The sequence below is a fragment of the Zootoca vivipara genome, chromosome 8 (genome assembly GCF_963506605.1).
Source record: "Zootoca vivipara chromosome 8, rZooViv1.1, whole genome shotgun sequence".
In the NCBI taxonomy this organism is placed as follows: Eukaryota; Metazoa; Chordata; class Lepidosauria; order Squamata; family Lacertidae; genus Zootoca; species Zootoca vivipara.
In genome coordinates this window covers 84,214,352-84,233,746 of record NC_083283.1, presented here as the reverse complement: position 1 = coordinate 84,233,746, position 19,395 = coordinate 84,214,352, and the positions used below count along the sequence as shown (strand labels likewise).

The following is a 19,395-nucleotide window of genomic DNA, read 5'->3' as shown; positions in this document are numbered from 1 at the left end:
TTGCACACAGTACCCATGACCAATCATTAATGGCACCCAGGGTGCTACAGCACACTGGTTGAAAACCACTGGTTTAGGTCATAGAATTGTAGCATTAGAAGGTATCCTTGAGCACCGTCAAGTTCAACCCCCTGACAAATAGGCATGCTGTTGTGGTGGCTGTAACCTAGGTTTAAGGTGCCATTTGGTGCCTAGCTTACATATCTGAGTTTTTAACACTGGTTTGTTTGGGGTTTTTTTGGTCACTCGCCCTTGGCAAAACGCCCCCCTCCCCATGGACCACATCCTTTTGGGTGTATTCAGAATTCACCCCTCTCTTCAGCTGTTCTATGCAGATCAGCAGAGGAGAGAATATCTTGCATCCCTGTTGGGGAATATGGGTGGATAGGTTCAACTTTTTCCAAACCTGTCTTGTGCTGTGTCTGTGTTACTTTATATTCCTTTTGTTGCTGCTGGAAAAATTGAGAAAATTTTGCTTGATCAGCATTGGGCTCCCAGACTGGAGGTTTAGCCACCCCTGCTCTAAAAACATTTTTCCATAGAGTGAAATGAGTGTTTATTTGAAGATGATTAAAAATAATAATAGTGTCCTTCCAAGAGATATGGTACATCTTGTTCACTGTCTTTTCCCAAATTGGCATCAAAAGCAAAAGTGGAACCTTTTTTTTTGCTCCCAAGTTCAATGTAATGCAACCGGGCATTTGACCTCTTATTTTGAAATCTTTACTTGTGTTACTTAAACTCATTGTGTACATGCTGTAGGCTTGTGGACTGCCAAGAATAATATCTAGAGGAAAATCTGCTATAGCTTCAGGGATAAAACTAATCTTATATAAACTGGTAGTTCTCCATTTGCTGAGTAAGTTTAATTATTACACTTGTTCAATATTGGATGGTGCTGGACTTGAAAATATTCAATCTGTGCTTGCTAAACTGGTAACGGATGAATTTCAATTCTACTCGATATGTTTCTGAGCACAATTCAAAGTGTCGGTGCTGACCTTTAAAGCCCTAAACTGCTCCAGCCCTGAATACCTGAAGGAGCATCCCCACCCCCATCATTCAGCCCCGACACTGAGGTCCAGCTCAGGGTGCCCTCTGGTGAGAAGTGAAGTTACAGGGAACAAGGCAGAGGACCTTCGCAGTGGCACCCTCCCTATGGAACACCCTCCCATCAGATGTCAAGGAGATAAATATGCAACAAATAACTGCAACTTTTAGAAGACTTCCAAAGGCAGTCCTGTATCAGGATGTTTTTAATATTTGACAGTATATTTATTTTTTATATGTGTTGGAAGCACCCAGGGAGCCTGGGGCAATCCAGCCAGATGGGCAGGTATAAATAATAAAATTATTACTATTATTACCACAGACTGAAAGTTTTCAGTTTTACTTTTCAGGGAAGAAAAATAATTTAAAAGTACAACCCTAGGTAAGGGATGCGGGTGGCGCTGTGGTCTAAACCACAGAGCCTATGGCTTGCCGATCGGAAGGTCAGCAGTTCAAATCCCTGTGACAGGGTGAGCTCCCATTGTTCGGTCCCAGCTCCGGCCCACCTAGCAGTTCAAAAGCACGTCAAGTGCAAGTAGATAAATAGGTACCACTCTGGTGTTTCCGTGTGCTGCTCTGGTTCACTAGAAGCAGCTTAGTCGTGGTGGCCACATGATCCAGAAGCTGTCTGCGGACAAACACCGGCTCCCTCGGCTTATAGAGCGAGATGAGTGCCGCAACCCCAGAGTCATCCACGACTGGACCTAACGGTCAGGGGTACCTTTACCTTTACCTTACCCTGGGTATTGTTACCTGGTAATAAATTCTACCTTGCTCAGTGGGGCTTTCTCCCCAATAAGTGTGCATATGAATGCCACCTAAAAATCTGCATTTCTCTAACTGTTTTCCTGGGAAATTGTCAAGCCAAAGTAGATGATTAGTGAACTGTAGTTGGCGATTATGGTTAAAGTCTCTGAAGTAGAGAGGATTTTCTCCTCTAGGGAGAACCAAATGTTCACAGGTTCAGCAGTTATATGTGATCTAAATTTAGTCTGCAGTACAGTCTAAATTATTATCTTAAAAATGGTTGTAAATGTGTTCAACTAATAGTGTGTGTTTTGAAATTTCATTTCCCAATAACATTTGTTCTCCAAAATGCATGCATGTAGCTATCAAATATGTGGCTTTGACACAATATATCCAGTTTTGTTCTTGTTAGGAATAAATTGTTAAATAAAACACAAGTAACAGCTAACTTCTATATCTTCAACAGGTTGAGTCGTTTATTTTGGACCAAGAAGATCTGGATAACCCGGTGCTTAAAACAACATCAGAGATATTTTTATCAAGTGCTGCAGAAGGAGCAGACCTACGAACAGTAGATCCAGAAACGCAAGCAAGACTAGAAGCCTTGCTGGAAGCAGCAGGTAGTTTTCTTTTTTCATTTTGGTAGTAGTTTTATTTGTGGGGGGTGGAACCACCAGCTTTGACCTTGAGGAAGAGAGATTGCTGTGTGCACAGGCATTAACAACTTGAACTTGAGTTTCAGAACACAATTGAGGTTCTAGAATTGAACATTTTAAAACTTTGTTTAACGAGATTCCTAAAAGTACTTATGTCAAATTCAAGACATTGAGCCAATGTACTCTGCAAGGTTTTACCCAGATGCTGCTGTGTAAAACTATGTTTTACTTGCACAGACTGTCTCAGTTATCTGAGCTAAGTGATCCAGGAATAATGCTTCAAATCATCACATCGGTGATGAGTTCAGGGATCTTGAGATAATATTGTTTAATGAAAAATGGGAGTATAAACAGGCTCTCATTCAAGTTTGATCTGAATAAATAATTCATGGTTGGTTGTAGCAGTAAGCGAATTGAGCAGTGATAAGTTAAGTTTGCAATATGCAGACAAAAAGTAGCCAAGAGTGGGAAGTAAAGGTAGCCCTTTTGAAAATGCATTCCAGTAACCATAACCAGAACATTTAGGATGTATTTGATTTGGTGCATCAACCTATATTAATGAAAGATGTTTCATGGTACATTGAACACACATATAATCTAGGCTAGTGATTCCCGAACTTTTCCCCTATGGACCATTGGAAAATTGATGGTGGTCTTGGTGGACCAATTAATGATTTTCCTGCCTGTCGTAGCAATTTCAATGCACTGTACTAGATAGTGAATTATTTTTAATTTTATTTCTATTCCTGTTATTTTTTATATTGCATTTTATTGTATTACATTTTACATTTCATGGAATACAAATTATAATACAATAAAATAAAATAAAAAATAAAGTAAAATTGAAATATGATCATTTGATTTGGACATACCACAGACCATCTAAATAAAGTTCACAGATCACAAGTCATCCATGGATCACAGTTTGAGAACCTGATCTAAGCTCATGTCTCCAGACAAAATCCTGGCAGCTATATTCTGCATTATTTGAAGTTTTTGGGCTGCCTTTAAGGGCATATTGCAGTAATCTAACTTGGAGTGACTAGGTAACTATTAGGACCAGGCAAAGATGTTTGGGGGGGAAGTGAGTGGCATGTTCAAGGGAGGATAGCTCCCACGTCCAATTTTTCTGTTTCCCCCCTGTGCATTCTTAAAAACATAGTTGTGCAACGTTAGAAACTCAGATATAGACAGCAGAATGGAATGCCTAATTGCCATTTGGGGGGCAGACGGCTTGAAAGTCGTATTTTTCAATATGACTTTTTGGTTCCTGAAATTCATGGATTGTGCTGATAAAATATAACAGATAGAATTCCACAGGATGTGTTGGTAGTGTGTGAAAGCAGTCAAGATCCAAGGATCCTCAGGCATGCATTTCCAGATGGTGGAGATGTCAGATGCCGTCCTGGTCCTGGGCATCTTCACTTGGTTGCATGTGAGGATAGCCAGGTGCAAAATCTGCCTGGTGAATTTTGAATGCTTGTTTTAGCATGGTGTTTCGGCAAAAGGTACAATGAATGATCTAGAACAATTCTTAAGTTTATCAGTTATTGATTGATTCATTTATATAGCCACATCCGAGATACCAAGGGTTCTGTCCTTTACATTTAAATTGGCATTTAGGCTTTTTTAAAAAATTCTCACTACATTTCCATTATGTCATCTTTGAAAAATTGTAGCATCAAATGCAGATGCCGTTGACATTTTCCCATTCTGTTTGTAGTTCAGGAACATAAGAGTTGAATTTAAGGATGCAAAAATAATTATCAAGTCCTAAAGCTAGCTTTGTCTTTTCCATAATCTGTTTGATCTTCCTGATATAGTAGGGTCAAAGTAGCTTCTAATTTTCTAGCATGTTTGCAGCTGACAACTTTAACTAATAGTGCATGTGGCTGAAGTTTAAAATGGTGTCTGCATTTTTTGTGTGGTTTTCATACTAACCTGATTGATGAACGTACATTCGCTGAAGGGATTGGTAAATTGTCCACTGCCGATGGTAAAGCCTTCGCAGATCCCGAGGTGCTCCGAAGATTGACTTCTTCTGTCAGTTGTGCATTGGATGAAGCTGCTGCTGCATTGACACGGATGAGAGCAGAGAACAATCACAATGCAGGACAAGTGGACAAGTATGTATTGAATTTCTGTTCATCTGGTTTGATTCTATCTGCATTTGACTTGAAAAGCTGAGGATTGTGGATAAAGTGGTTCTTGGTATGTCTAATAAATAGGCCCTAGATCAGCTTCTGTCTCTGAGATTCAGAAATGTAAACTGAAATGCCCTTCCATCAGATGTCAAGGAAATAAGCAGCTATCCTAATTTTAAAAGACATCTGAAGGCAGCCCTGTTTAGGGAAGCTTTTAATATTTAAAGCTGTATTGTTTTAATATTCAATTGGGAGCCTCCCAGAGTGGCTGGGGAGACTCAGTCGGATGGGTGGGGTATAAATAATAAATTATTATTATTATTATTAAATTGTGACCACTTTGGGCTTTACCCAAAGTAATATTTCAGCCATATCAATCCCTCAATATGATTCAGAGGCGAAATTCTCTAATTGGGTTGGAGAGCTTCAGTAGCAAGATAAGGTAATGTCATGAGGCAAAATGGACATATTTCCACATGTTAATTGATGAAGTATATTCACATACAGTATATGTTGCATCTGTACAGTTTCATGCTAACTTAAAAATGGGATAGTTGTGAAATGAGGCAATATGGAGCACAGAGGATGAGGCTTTATATACTGATAGGAAAGGAAGGAAGTGAGGTCAGGTATTACATACAGTGTTAATGACTTGGGAACTTGATAGACAATGTTTTCTGTGAAAAATATATGTGTCTCTTAAAGTGTTTGGCCAAAATGTTCAGAAAACCACGCTGCACATCTTAGTTGTTCCCTTTATTTAATTTTAAGATTTAAGCTTCTAAAAAGACAAACATGTAATCTGGTGCACTTGTGACTCAGTCATCCCTCTACCTATATTAGAAATTTATATTTTTAACCTTTGAAATTGTGACTTACCAGTGCTGTCCTATAAACTGCCACTTAGCTATATAAAGACCAAGTACTGTACAGTCAATTTAAGGTATACTTATATATTTATATAAGCTTTGTGTATTTTTAATTTTTGATATTTTTTATATAAATATACAAAAAACCTTTCAAGGTAATTACACTAAAATACTTCAATTTTGTCACCTAGAGTGGCAGTTTAGTCCTTTCTAAATTATTCTGAATGCGTTCTTCATAAATCTCCCAGATTCCTGGTTCAGGCATCTCTTTCCCTGTTGTGAGTTGCATGGAAGGAGTCCTTAAAGCTCACTCCCATTTTCCCAGATTCAGTCACAAGAGAACATTGCCTAAGCAGCTTGCTAAATTATTCTTCATGTTTGTTTAATATAATTTTATAAAGGACACAAACTGTCTTTAACATGAAAATTGTACTCAATAAGCTTTTAGTTAATCATAAGTTACCATTTGTGTAATTCATTTGAACTACTTCCATGTATGCTCATTGTATTTAAAATGTTATCTTCCAGTCGCAGTTTGGCAGAAGCATGCTCGGATGGGGATGTAAATGCTGTCCGGAAGCTGTTGGATGAAGGAAGAAGTGTAAATGAACATACAGAAGAAGGGGAGAGTCTCCTTTGCTTGGCATGTTCAGCTGGGTATTATGAGTTGGCACAAGTGAGTAAAGGCTAGTGGTCTAAACCATTCCTTTAAATAATAAAGGTGTGAGGCCTATAGATAAACTTCTAACTTATCCAAGAATTAAAAAGTGTATTTTTAACCTGGTAACTAGAGGGTGCAGTACAAACATGCTTTCCTTAACACAGTCATATCAAAGAATGCTAAAACTTCTCATGAGCCCAGAAATAATTGATATGCTTATAAAATGGACTACAGTACTTATTTAAAAGGACAGGGCAAATGTTCTGCTCACGTATTCAATGGCTTTTGAAGGGCTTAATCCTGCAAGGTTTAACTTTAACAAAAAGCTGAACAAATACCACCAAACTGAAACATAACACCAAACAGGTTTTTTTTCTGACTTAGCATATTCCTGGGTAAAGATGAAGTTTAGTAGAATACCTTCCATTTCTGTTACTCCTTGATTCTTGAGCTATTACTCTGATTTTTGAATGGCTTCATCTGCCCCAGCTGCAATAAAACATGTCTCTCCTGTATCGGTCTCTACAGCCACAGCAGGTGCTGTAACTCTTGCAACAGTTTGACTTCACCCCCAAAGGAACACTCTTCCATTGTCTTCCAAGACAGACCGATGCTTTGTATGTCTTAACACTGGCAGTATCACTATCATTGGTAGTGATGTGGTTCCATTTAGTTCTATAGCAGAAAGTAAACATCTTCATTGGCGGCACCAGATTTCTCTGTTGTAAAAAGCTGCCCTCTAGCCATCATGGTTCGTTTCCCTTTCCCCACTTTATTTTCCAGTCATGGTAAGAATATTCAAGTAGAGCTGTCCCCACTGTGAAAGGGAATGGTAATGGTTTTTCAGCAGCAGGCTAGGAGAACTAACAATGTCCATCTCTGTAACCCTATCTTCTGCCTGCATAATCCGAAGGATTACTTAGTATGACATGGACTTCATGAAGTTACTGTCAAGATTCTGAGGGTCACTATAGGGCTGTAGCTCAAGCTGCTGAGAGTTACTGTGGACACAACTGAGCTAGCTGGACCAATGCTCTTCCCTTGTTGCCTTATCACAAAACCATGATGGTGTTTAACTTTACCACTACCTTAGTGTGAAGGCCATGTGGAAGGCTAAGATAGCAGATGGAGAAAAGTGCAGTTCCCACAGTGCTATGCTGTTTCTTCACTTCAGGAAACAACTTCACATTGGGGTGGTGGCAGGAGTGCAATAATACAGTCGTACCTTGGATCACAAGCGCCTTGGGACGCAGATGTTTTGTCTCCCGAATGCTGCAAGCCTGGAAGTGACTGTTCCGGTTTGCAAACATTCTTTGGAACCCGAACATCCAACGAGGCTTCTGCGGCTTCCGATTGGCTGCAGGAGTTTCCTGCAGCCAATCAGAAACCACACTTTGGTTTCTAAACATTTTGGAAGTCGAACAGACTTCCAGAACAGATTCCGTTCGACTTCCAAGGTAAAACTGTATTAAACTTAACTACTGTATTTCATTGTTAACCCAGGACAGTTTCCACATTTCCCAGGCTTGTAAACAAATCACATTTATCTTTATACAGACTGATTTAATGATTTCCCATGTTTCCTTTCTACACCCTTATCTAGGCTAGGCCCTTCTCTGCTCATGCCTTTCCCCTCCCTTCCTCTGTTTCCTTTACAACTAGTCTCTTTCTCAAAATGACATTCCTCTGAATGGAGACTCCTGTTTAGAGGGCTGGCACAGTGCTGGTGATAAATGATAATTATTGTGACTGAACATCTCATTCTTCCCTTCACATTGAGAATGACTAAGTTGAAGCCTTTAAAAGACCAAGAAATTGGAATAGTAATGACTAATAGGAGGTTAACTTCTGTTTCATTTATTCAGGTACTGCTTGCAATGCATGCAAACGTTGAAGATAGAGGAAATAAAGGAGATATAACCCCACTCATGGCAGCAGCCAGTGGTGGCTATGTGGACATTGTGAAACTGCTGCTTATTCATTGTGCTGATGTCAATGCCCAGTCTTCAACAGGTAAGTGTAAATAAGAAATGAAAAACTACTATTTTGAGTGCCAATAGATTATTGCTGGAAATAGATGCAAATGAACCTGAATGAAGAAGTTCATGTAGTATTAGTGTTAACATAATAATATTTTAAAAGCAACACTGTCAGGTTTAGGAAAAAATAAAGTACCTTGACAAGAACTTTTAAGTTTTCATAAAGCATTGTTCTGTAGTAAGAAATATATTCTAAAATCATTGCTCATTAGAAATGACTATTAAAAGTACACTAATGTAAAACTGCTCAAAATGTCAGTTTGTAATCAGTGTTTTCTGTTTGGTGTTATGCAGATTTAAAGTCCCGTCAAACAGTAGTCATCCTTTTGCGGGACCAATTTCTTAATCTCAAATAATAAAGAGTTAAACTTTCAAAGGCAGGGGTATAAGTGACCTTGGTTTGTTTCCCCCTCTTCTCTTAGGAAACACAGCACTCACATATGCCTGCGCTGGGGGATTTGTTGATATTGTCAAAGTGTTGTTGAAAGCAGGTGCGAATATTGAAGATCATAATGAAAATGGACATACCCCCTTAATGGAAGCAGCCAGTGCAGGTCATGTTGAGGTTGCAAGAGTACTTCTGGAATATGGTGCAGGAATAAACACTCATTCCAATGAATTCAAAGAAAGTGCTCTTACACTTGCTTGTTATAAAGGTAGGACATTTTGAAGGATTGCATTGGAAAACCTGAGTATCCCTGTATATCCTGCTAAAGAAATCAGTTGCTTGTAGCATTACACTGTGTGTTTAATTATAACATAAAGGCACAGTATGCCCTCCACAATTCACTGTATGTAATGTCATGCAGGAGGGCAGGGCTGAGGAGGGGAGGCCATGGGCTTAACAGATTCCAAGTTTGGACCAATTCCTTGAAGAATTTCTGTATTCTGAACTTTTGAAATTGTTTTACATAGTAGAAGTTATATTGCAACTGGGTTTACTACCTTTGAATTTTTACTCTAGAAGTTTTATAGCAGTTTGATTGGCTTTAGCAATATTTTATCACTAAAATAATACTAAAGCTTTTCTCATTGTGTGAGAGGCTTTCCACTTTCAAACTTCAGATTTTGGTTTTAGCAAAAACCATGAGGAAAATAAAGAGCCAAATGTTGTTTTCTCTCTCCCTCCTCCCTGCTAGACATTCACAGTATTTGTTAGTACTGGATGTACTCTGTGAACCACCCTGAGATCTTAGGATGAAGGGTGGTATATAAATCAAATAAATAAGAAAGAGAAGATTGATTAATATGCCTAGAATCATGGTTCAGAGCTGTGAAAGCCTGCATTCTTTTATCCTGTGCCACAGGGAATGGTAAAGCTACCGTATATATGTTCAGAGAGAGAGAGAGGATTAAAAAACCTTATTTCTGTACCAGAGCAAGTTGAACCGTACAGCCTGAAGGATCAAGCCATTTTATATATTTGCATAACAGTTTGTTCTACATTTTAAAAAGTTGTTTGATCATTGGATTAAAATGGAGTGGGGGGGGTGTCACCTGGCAATATCACTACCAACATCTTAATTCAGAAACTACCTCAGTTTCCTAGATTTCCTGTTTTTCAAATATTAACATTGCATTCAGGGCATATTTTCCTAAGTCTGTTGGGGAAGGAGGAGTTGCTTATTTATTTATTTATTTATTTATTTATTTATTTATTTATTTGTTGCATGCATGCATGCCTTCCCTAATGTCCCAGGACAGGTTACAACAATTTAAGTTTTAAACACTGTTTTTAATGTCATACCAGTACAAAGGATGCAATCTCAAAAAATAGGGTGTGTCCTGAAAAGATATGCCTCAGGTGTCAAATTCCCCTGGCTAAAGAGGTGCATCTTCAGACAGATCCTCCCCACAGAGGTGCGAGTTCCACAACTAAGTGGCTGCCACAGAGTGCCTTCTCTCAGGCAGTGGAACTACCAAGCTATGACCCTCTGCTGATTTTAAAAGGTCTGTATGGAAGGAGGTGGTTTTTCATAGATCTGGGGACTTGGTTTTGTTTAGGGCTTTGAACGCTAACGTGAACACCTTGAATTAGGCCTGTGGTTAACTGGCAACCAGTGCAACTGTTCTAAAACAGGGGCTATATGTCATCTAAATGGAACCCCAGCCAGTAATCAGTCCTCTGTATTTTGGATCAATTGAAGTTTCCAATCGACTCCTAGGCCATCCTCACATAACATATCCTGATTATTACTGCTGCTGTGAAGGATCTTTTTAAGAAGTAATTTTCAATTATACATACATAATATAAATTATATTTAAGCTCATATCAAATTGCCATGGACTACTGTTTGCATTCCATTGCCATTTGACTCCAACCTTTACTTTTTGTTTCTCTTTACATCCATATGTATATATGATTTACAACAAACCAGACTATTCAGTGCATCTAATGAAATGGCCTCTGACAAAAGCTGCCGCATGCCAATATACAGTGTGTTAGTACGTTAAGTTGGCTTAATGTACTAGCTTGGTCTGAAACTGTTAAGCATAGTTGGTTTGAACCATTATTAGGTCTTGTAACATGCTGGTTTTTCTTTTATTTGAAGGTCACTTAGATATGGTTCGTTTCCTACTTGAAGCTGGAGCTGACCAAGAGCACAAAACAGATGAGATGCACACAGCTTTAATGGAGGCTTGCATGGTAAAATGACCATTAGATTAAATGGTGTTTTGGTTGAAGAACTTGAACATACCTAGCCTTACCTCTTTCACTACTTAAAGAAAACACATTGCAAGAATGCTTATGCAAGATCACAGCTCCAAGCTATTCATTTGTGTTCTAAAAACAGCATTACAGTATTTTTTGTCATGGCATATAATTTTAAGTCGAACACAATTTTTCTTCAGCGTGGTAAAATTGTAAAGCTAGTAGTGGGGAATGAGTTGTTAACAGCTTGCAATCACAACTTAGGTTAGCAGTAAACTAACTGTAGCTTGTAATAGCCAGAAAAAGAGTATAAATATAGTAACCACCTCTCTGAAGAAGAATGGTCTAATGCTGCAGTAGTCTTCTGCATTATGCCATTAGCACTTGTGCTAGTAGTCAATGCTTTGATCGCCTACTGCTTGGTTTGAAAAACATGTAAGGACAGTTACTGCTGGGAACCTGCATAGAATTAGGTGTATTCTGTATCAATGATACACTTTATATTCTGTATATAAGAATACACTTCATGATCTGCTGTGAGACATCATAGAAGCAATTGAATAAAAGCAACATATTGCATAGTAAGTAGCAGCTGATTAAGCAGCAGCAAAGGGGCAAATATTCTAAAAGGCTCAGCCAAACAATGATCTATTGCTGTTTGCCTGACAGTAGGCAGTGATGGGCATACCTCTCTAGGGAGGTTGTGCCTAACTGAGAATGAAGTGACTCTGTTCACATATAACATTAAGCTAGGTATGGGGAACCTTTGGCCCTCCATGTTGCTGAGCTACAGCTCCCATGAATTCAGAAAATAATCAACAAATTATATTGTGCTGCAGTATTTTTTCAGCTGATCCCTGCAACCATGTGGAAAATGGAGGACAATGCCAAGCCCTCCCTTCCCTGTCCCCAGCAAGCTGCAATGAACATGGAATTAAATATCTACTGGTACTCTAAATTGATGCTTAATAAACAAACAAACAAATTCTTATAGATGCTCCTAGATTTGTGCGTGCTCTGTCCAGCAGACTATCCTGTGACTCTTCATCCCATGCAATTAGTACAGGTGCATCTGAATATAGAATGTGTGGAAGAATAGTTGATTCTTGGTCAGCAGAGGAGTGGAGCATACAGGAAAGGGTTAACTCCTAGAAGCCAGTGGTCCAGGGCAAAAAAAGTTCCCAGTCAAGCATCATGTAATGCAGTGGTAGTCAACCTTTTTATACCTACCGCCCACTAATGCATCTTTCTTGATGGTAAAATTTCCTTACCGCCCACCAATGCTCAATGGAAGGAGGATTCAGCTTGTGCCGTAGAACCCCCTACCGCCCACCTAGAATCCTGAAACACCCACTAGTCTGCGGTAGGGACCAGGTTGACAACTCGCAGGCATACTGCTTTTAAATTCAGCTGGTCTTCCCCGGCACTGCTGCTCATTCTGTTGGGGGGACAACAGCCACCAAATGTGACTGTACACACCACTGTTCCTCTGGAAGTTTTATGTGGAGCAGCCGTCCAGGTCCACACACACAGCTTAGTGAGACTCCACAAGGTGGACAAGTTTGCAGCAGCTGATGTGGCCTCCAGAAGGAGAGTCCTTCAGCAGTTCCTGTAAACTTGGACGCTTTCTGGTCAGAGGAGAATGGCACATACAGCTTGATTCAAATTGAACCTGATTCCACTTGACATCTCTGCTGTTTTATCTTCTCAGTTGGCTTCTGTATTACTGCTTCTGTTCTTGTTTCATAGTTCTTGTTATTAGACACAGTGGGGTTCTCCTTTGGATACATCTTAGTTACTATAACCAATCTGGACTAGTAAAAGGTCTCATCTGGCTGTAGCCATAGGAAAAAATTTTAAAAATGTTTTGACCCTATACTGTATTCTAGAAGATGACATTCCTGAATGTTTCACTCTGCTGATCAGAATAAGATTTCACAGTAAATTCAGTTGCTTGCAATTTAAGCTGAAGAGTGAACATACATTCCTAACATAATCCAAATGATATTGAAAGTTTCCTTTCTAGAATATTTGATCTATATTGCTTAATAGCTTTCTTTCTTTTTGAAATAGGATGGGCATGTGGAAGTAGCTCGTCTGTTACTGGATAGTGGTGCTCAAGTGAACATGCCTGCTGATTCCTTTGAATCTCCACTGACACTTGCTGCTTGTGGTGGCCATGTGGAACTAGCAGCCCTGTTAATAGAGAGGGGAGCAAATCTTGAGGAAGTTAATGATGAAGGTTATACTCCATTAATGGAAGCTGCTCGGGAAGGCCATGAGGAGATGGTGGCTCTATTACTAGCTCAAGGTAAGACAACACATTTGTTGTAAATTAGAACATTAGTATTATTTTTACTAGCTTCTTTCTTGGTGGCTTCAATACTAATGTTGCTAGTTCATAGAGTTGGAAGGGACCGAAGGATCATCTAGTCCAGTCCCCAAACACCAATTGTGGTGTTGATTCTGGTGCCTCTTACATTGAGGATAATTACTAGGGATGCTAGCCTATTCAAAATTCTCTAGATCAATAAAAATATTAAGTGGAGTAAAAAATGGTGTTCCCAGTCAACCTGATTAATTTCTAAGCACCTATTATTGCAGGATGTAATGTTTATTGGCTTAGGGAACCTTCATTTTGCGCTAAAAGAAAAGGCAAGAGAAGGGATTTAAAGGGACTTGCTCAGCCAGCCAGTGTTGAAGATGTGATGAAGGAATCTTGCCCTTTATCTGTGTCAGCCGCAGTTCCACAAAGCTCCTTAGGCTGCTACTTTGGGAAGAATACAAATGTGCTCCCAGTGCTTAATGTTTGGCTGGTGCTTCTCCCACTTGTTCTCCCACTTGTTCCTACCTCTACTGCTAATACTTTACAGATAGAATCGGGATCTTGCACACCATAACATTGCTCTGTTGGCTAACTTCGTAAGAAGAGCCATGTGTACTGTGTTGCAGGGAGGCATCTTTGTTTAACTGGGTGTGGAATGTGTGAAAATGTCTTAAGTTAATGTGTTACCTGGCAGATAAGTTGAGAGAAAATTGCTCTATTGTACCTCTTTTAAAACCATATTTTAAGGTGTTGAGTTTTTTTGTTGCCATTGTGGTAAGCCAGTGGTTTTATTTATTTGATATTTGTTTTTTATATTTATATACCATACCACACAATAATCAACCATGTCTTCTGGGCAGGTCACAAATTAAAATAAATAAAATACGAATACAGTAAACTAAAACTATTCATGCAGAAGCTGCACTAGCACAAACAATCACTTTATTTCAGCTTTAAGCTCAGAGACAACAAAAACAAGAACAGATACACGCTCAAATTTGGTTTAGAATTAATAACAATAAAAAGCTAGCACAGAAATTAGCAGAAACCATATGAAGAAATGCGGGCCAATAAAATAGCACTAAAATCCAGTGAGGGGAAACAGTGTATACAATTGGGAGGTGTAGCTACTGCTTATAAATGGGCACGCTAATGATTGTTTTTCTAAATAATTTTTTTTGGTAGGTGCTAATATAAACGCACAGACAGAAGAGACACAGGAGACAGCTCTAACTTTAGCATGCTGTGGAGGGTTTTCAGAAGTAGCTGACTTCCTCATTAAGGCAGGAGCTGACATAGAACTTGGCTGTTCTACACCTTTGATGGAAGCGGCACAGGAGGGCCACTTAGAGCTGGTGAAGTATTTACTAGCAGCAGGTATGTTTGCAATTACAATTGAAAGAGATAAACCAGATATTGGACCTTGAGATGTTTTTCAACTCTGACTCTATCTTGACCAGTATGGCCAATTTATTGATGCAAATTATAATCCCTCAACACTTTCTTGCGTGAGTCACAATGTAGTTTCTCTGGAGCATTGAAGAATATAGTCATAATTCTGGAACCATTGGAAATTAGTAGTAATAATGTAAAAGTATTTAGTATTCAAAATGCTTATGTGGTTAATCTTCACAACATTTTTGTGACATGTTTAATACTTCCATCATGCATTTTAAGGTTTAGAGGATGACATGCCTAAGAATTCAGCAGCCAGATTCATTTTACTGGTTTTCCCAAGAGCATTTGTGTTCTCAGTGGCAGCCCCTGTATTCAATAGCAAAAGACTTCTGAAACTGAGAAATGTTACCTGTGATATGCAGAGGGGTGACTTGCTGCTCGGAGAGTGGTAGCCTAAAATAAGTATTCTGTCACCTCACCAGTGATTTATATTTTTAAATGGGGTTTCCAATTGAGGTATCCTGTCAGCATTTGAGAAAGGAAATGTTTTGTGAGCCGTTCCAGGTTAACTGTTAATTGGGTAGATTTTTTAATACATTGTGTGTAATCTAATTCCACACTCTTCCACAGGCGCTAATGTTCATGCAACAACTGCAACAGGAGACACTGCCTTGACCTATGCCTGTGAAAATGGACACACTGATGTTGCAGATGTTCTGCTTCAAGCTGGTGCAGATTTAGTAAGTCTTGAATATTTCTCTAAAATTTTGGAATGTAATGGGAGCTTTTTATTTTCCTTGAAACTATGCAAACTAGATGGGAGAGTAGACCAAATTGTTATTCAGAGGAATGAATGCAAAATAATTCATGAGTGAAAGTATAGATTAACAATTTGTCTAATACTTGGATTCTTATGTTGTGAACTGTGTTGTGATCTTTGAATAGAGGGTAGTATGCAAATTTAATAATAATAATAATAATATTTTTAATAATTTTGTAATTGTTCTGTTTACACCACAGTTTTTTCATCACTTTGAAAGAATAACTATTTTTGATTTCCTTCCAGCAATGCATGTTCCTTGTATTTTTTTCTTTAATTGGTTCTATTTGCTGATTTATCAGGAAGTGCCAATGGGACAAGATTTTATATCATTTATTTAACTGGACTAAATATGTAAAAGGGTGTTCAAAATGGAAAAGGTTGTTTGTATTCTGCATGCTTCAAGTACAGAAATGGGTGAAGTGTATGACAGGTGTTTTTAGGTCAGGTTTTTGTGCACAGCTTGTACTATAGTATCAAAAATGTTTACAAAAGCATTGTCATATAGCACCTTTGGTCCATTTGCCAGGCAAAGCCCCTTCCTTATCCCTAATCTTCAGGTTGTGTTTGGTCCAAACAGTTGTTTAGCGTTCTGTTTAGCTCTTGGGTAAGACTTCAGTCTTTTCGCTGCTGTTTGCAACTCTCACCTATTTTGAAGGGGACTTTCTTTTGCCTCACTGAAGCATCAGCTCTGCCTTAAGCCTGCCTGCTGATCATGCTCTAGAATATTAGCAAATTAGTTCTTCTCTTCACTTTCCCTCACAGTATGGATTTCACTTTCTTCATAATATTTCTAACAGGAGCATGAATCTGAAGGTGGAAGAACACCACTGATGAAGGCTGCAAGAGCGGGTCATCTATGCACTGTACAATTTCTTATTAGCAAAGGTTGGTAGTAGTAATAGTAACATTAGTAGTTGAAGGAAGGATTGCTTGACAGTTGCCTGTTAGAAAGAATGTGTTGCTTTATAGCAAACATTACCTTTTGCTATACATATAATGTTTTGTACTAAATGTATGTTTGGGATGAGTTTCCTTTGCAATTTTATAAAAACAGTACTTGGACCGTGTTTTGAAAGCTCAGTGCTTCATATACTTCTTTTTAAAAGAATCCTCCTTTCATATCTCCATAAAGTATTACAACCCCCACACCCACATACTTGGAGTATGAGATTTAGTGTATCTTGCTTGAGGTTATGTGCTTGTGGCAGAGGCTCATGCAGCAGGTTCAGTTTAACTGTCATTTGGTATACAATGCTTAATGAAAAATGAGTTTACCAGCATTTTCTTTTAAGCAAACTTGAAATATGAACGTGAACTTTTAAATATTTTAGTACCTGACTATGTCATACTTGGGGTAGGCCTATTGAAACCAATAGATTTAAATTGGCCAACACTGGTTTCAGTGAGTCTCCTCTGTTTATGACAGAGCTGTACTGTCCTTTAGAACTCAGCTATTTAATTTATATTCCAAAATTAACATACAGCTAATAACAAACTTGCTTTTACTACGTGAAATGTTTTTTAAAAAACCTAAATATAAGCAATTTCCTCTTCACTTGCAAATTATTGTTAATTTTAAAATTAAATGATTTGGAATCTCATTCCCAACAAATGGTGTCTTTGCATTAACTTTTTTCCTTGAAATTTCCCTTTAATTACATCTCTTTGCGATAGGTGCCAATGTTAACCGAGCTACAGCTAATAATGACCACACAGTGGTGTCACTGGCATGTGCTGGGGGCCATCTTGCTGTTGTTGAGCTGCTCCTAGCTCATGGTGCAGACCCTACTCATCGTCTTAAGGTATTCCAAGTAACTCGTTTTTTTTATTTCACAGTATATACCTTTTGTCAGTTGTATTGGCTAATGCTCCAAAGTGTGTTAATTATAAGGTTGGCTTTGTTGTGTATAATCTTAGGAACCTAGTTAGTACGGTACTCAGATCACAAACCATTATAATCTGTCTTCTTAAAATGTGTATTGCAGGATGGCTCGACCATGCTCATTGAAGCTGCAAAGGGTGGTCACACAAATGTTGTTTCCTATTTATTGGATTACCCGAACAATGTTCTATCAGTTCCAACTACAGATATGTCTCAGCTCACACCGCCATCTCAGGATCAGTCTCAGGTAAGCTTTTAACTATAGCAGTGGGAAATGAATGTTTACTTTTACCAGCTTGACATAAATGGTGCAGGTTTAAGTTTTTAATCTGAGTTGATTTTGCAGGTTCCACGTGTACCAATGCATGCACTTGCCATGGTTGTACCTCCCCAGGAACCTGACAGAGCTCCTCAAGAGAATCCCCCTGCACTTTTGAGTCTCCCAAAAGGTTAGTATGCAAACATTTTTAAATTTTATAACTTGTGCTAGGATTCTGAATTCATTGTGTGTCTGGGGCATGGGAAGTATTTGGGACTTGATAGTGAGTGGTGCAGGTCTGTTTCTCTTTAGTCAATTTAGTATAAGATTTTGAAAACATACTAGCAGTTATCTAAAGAACTGCTTTGGCTCCATGCCTGGAGTTGTGCTATTCCAGTGATAACTTTTGATTTGAACAGCCAGTGTCAACCTCAATGTCATCACATGGTAACATATCTCAAACTCCTTTTAATGCTCCCTTCAGTTTCAAAGCTCTATGCCATGTTGCACGGAGGTTACTGTTAACAAAAGCAAGTTTTAGATGATATTCAACTAAGTTGAATTAATGACCATGACTAAGTTAAGTCCATAAATTTTTATAGGTCTATTATGAGAAAACTTTCCTGAATACCATACATTAGTTATTAGTTGAATGTTTAGTTATACTTGTAAGAAGTTGCCTCTAATAGATTAAGTAGCTTTCTGAACTTGGCAGTAAAATTGCATCTTCACCAGTAGTAAAAAAAATATTGTGTGACAGATTCAGTAAACAGTGACCAGCTGTAGTATTCATTTACACATTTCCTTAGCTGATTTTATTATTGCTGTAAATGAGGTCAAATATGAAATACTGTATTTTGCAGAATTTTGAAGTACAAAGAAACTCTTTGTGTACCTGTTGCAGAAAATGTCTTGTCTTGGGTTAGCAAAATCTGTGATTCACCTAGCCAAACATGTTTTGTGTCAAGCAAATGCTTGACGTACACATGCTCTCATTTGTGCTTTCCCGTGCACTCTGGCGCTCTCTCTCTCTCACACACACACACACACACCACAGTCTCCCATTTGTTTTCACCATGTTGGTGAATTACATGGCTAGTGGACCGCATTCAGCTTGGTGGTTCATATGCTGTACAGTTTGTTCTTTCTCATTCTGGACAGTTTGCCCAGCTGTTAAATGATAACAGTTGCAATAAGTGAGTCAACTTAGACTTCAAAGAACTTACAATTTTGTATGTATAACCTTTCTGGAGACCTATGAATGTGATTAATCAAATGTTTGTAGAGTCCATTAAGTAAAGCATAATAATCGGTAGAAAGTGAAATGAGCACAGTTGTACTCAGAAGTGACAGAATTTTGCAGTGCAAAATCACTGCAGAATTGTTAACTAAAACTGATGCATCTGCATATTTATTTAGTGTAAAGAATATGCTAGGTGCTGTGCAGCACATAAATGTGACTGCTCCTCTCTGAAGGTTTAAGAGTAGAGGAGCTAAGTTGTATTGAAGACCAGAAAGATAAGAAGGTATTGGACAATTTGGGATTTTGGGTAAGCATTATATCAAAGTGCTTCACATATAATCTACAGGCAAACTTAAGACAGGCTGCTATCATATGAATTCTGCACACAGGCATCCAAATTATTTTCATGGAAAAGATATAGAGCACTCCAGTAATTTACTTTATTTCACCTAGGGGATTGTGTGATTTATTCTGATTTTTATTGTCCTGAAGAAAGACAAGGAGCTTTGCCAGGGTACTGAATTCTTGACTCCAAACACTTGAAATACTTTTGAACCGTACCTCTGCCTTCTGGGATTTTAATTCACGTTAGCCACATTTTCCAAAATTTATATTTTCATCCATGAGAACTGCTTTTCAGTGACA

General features: G+C 38.5%; 1 protein-coding gene across 9 annotated transcripts in view; it reads left to right on the top strand.

Annotated features, from left to right (window-relative positions):
• ANKHD1 (ankyrin repeat and KH domain containing 1) overlaps nucleotides 1-19,395 on the top strand; it is an 80,561-nt gene that overhangs the window by 13,097 nt on the left and 48,069 nt on the right. For 8 of the 9 annotated variants that reach the window (XM_035103530.2, XM_035103527.2, XM_035103525.2 and 5 more), the window contains exons 2-14: nucleotides 2,264-2,417; nucleotides 4,423-4,579; nucleotides 5,995-6,142; nucleotides 7,993-8,140; nucleotides 8,589-8,822; nucleotides 10,719-10,813; nucleotides 12,893-13,130; nucleotides 14,331-14,522; nucleotides 15,174-15,283; nucleotides 16,164-16,251; nucleotides 17,041-17,168; nucleotides 17,352-17,495; nucleotides 17,595-17,697. In XM_035103530.2, the coding sequence (XP_034959421.1) occupies nucleotides 2,264-2,417; nucleotides 4,423-4,579; nucleotides 5,995-6,142; nucleotides 7,993-8,140; nucleotides 8,589-8,822; nucleotides 10,719-10,813; nucleotides 12,893-13,130; nucleotides 14,331-14,522; nucleotides 15,174-15,283; nucleotides 16,164-16,251; nucleotides 17,041-17,168; nucleotides 17,352-17,495; nucleotides 17,595-17,697 (1,939 nt within the window). The remainder of the gene's footprint in view (nucleotides 1-2,263; nucleotides 2,418-4,422; nucleotides 4,580-5,994; nucleotides 6,143-7,992; nucleotides 8,141-8,588; nucleotides 8,823-10,718; nucleotides 10,814-12,892; nucleotides 13,131-14,330; nucleotides 14,523-15,173; nucleotides 15,284-16,163; nucleotides 16,252-17,040; nucleotides 17,169-17,351; nucleotides 17,496-17,594; nucleotides 17,698-19,395) is intronic. The other variant, XM_035103524.2, reaches the window with a different exon arrangement.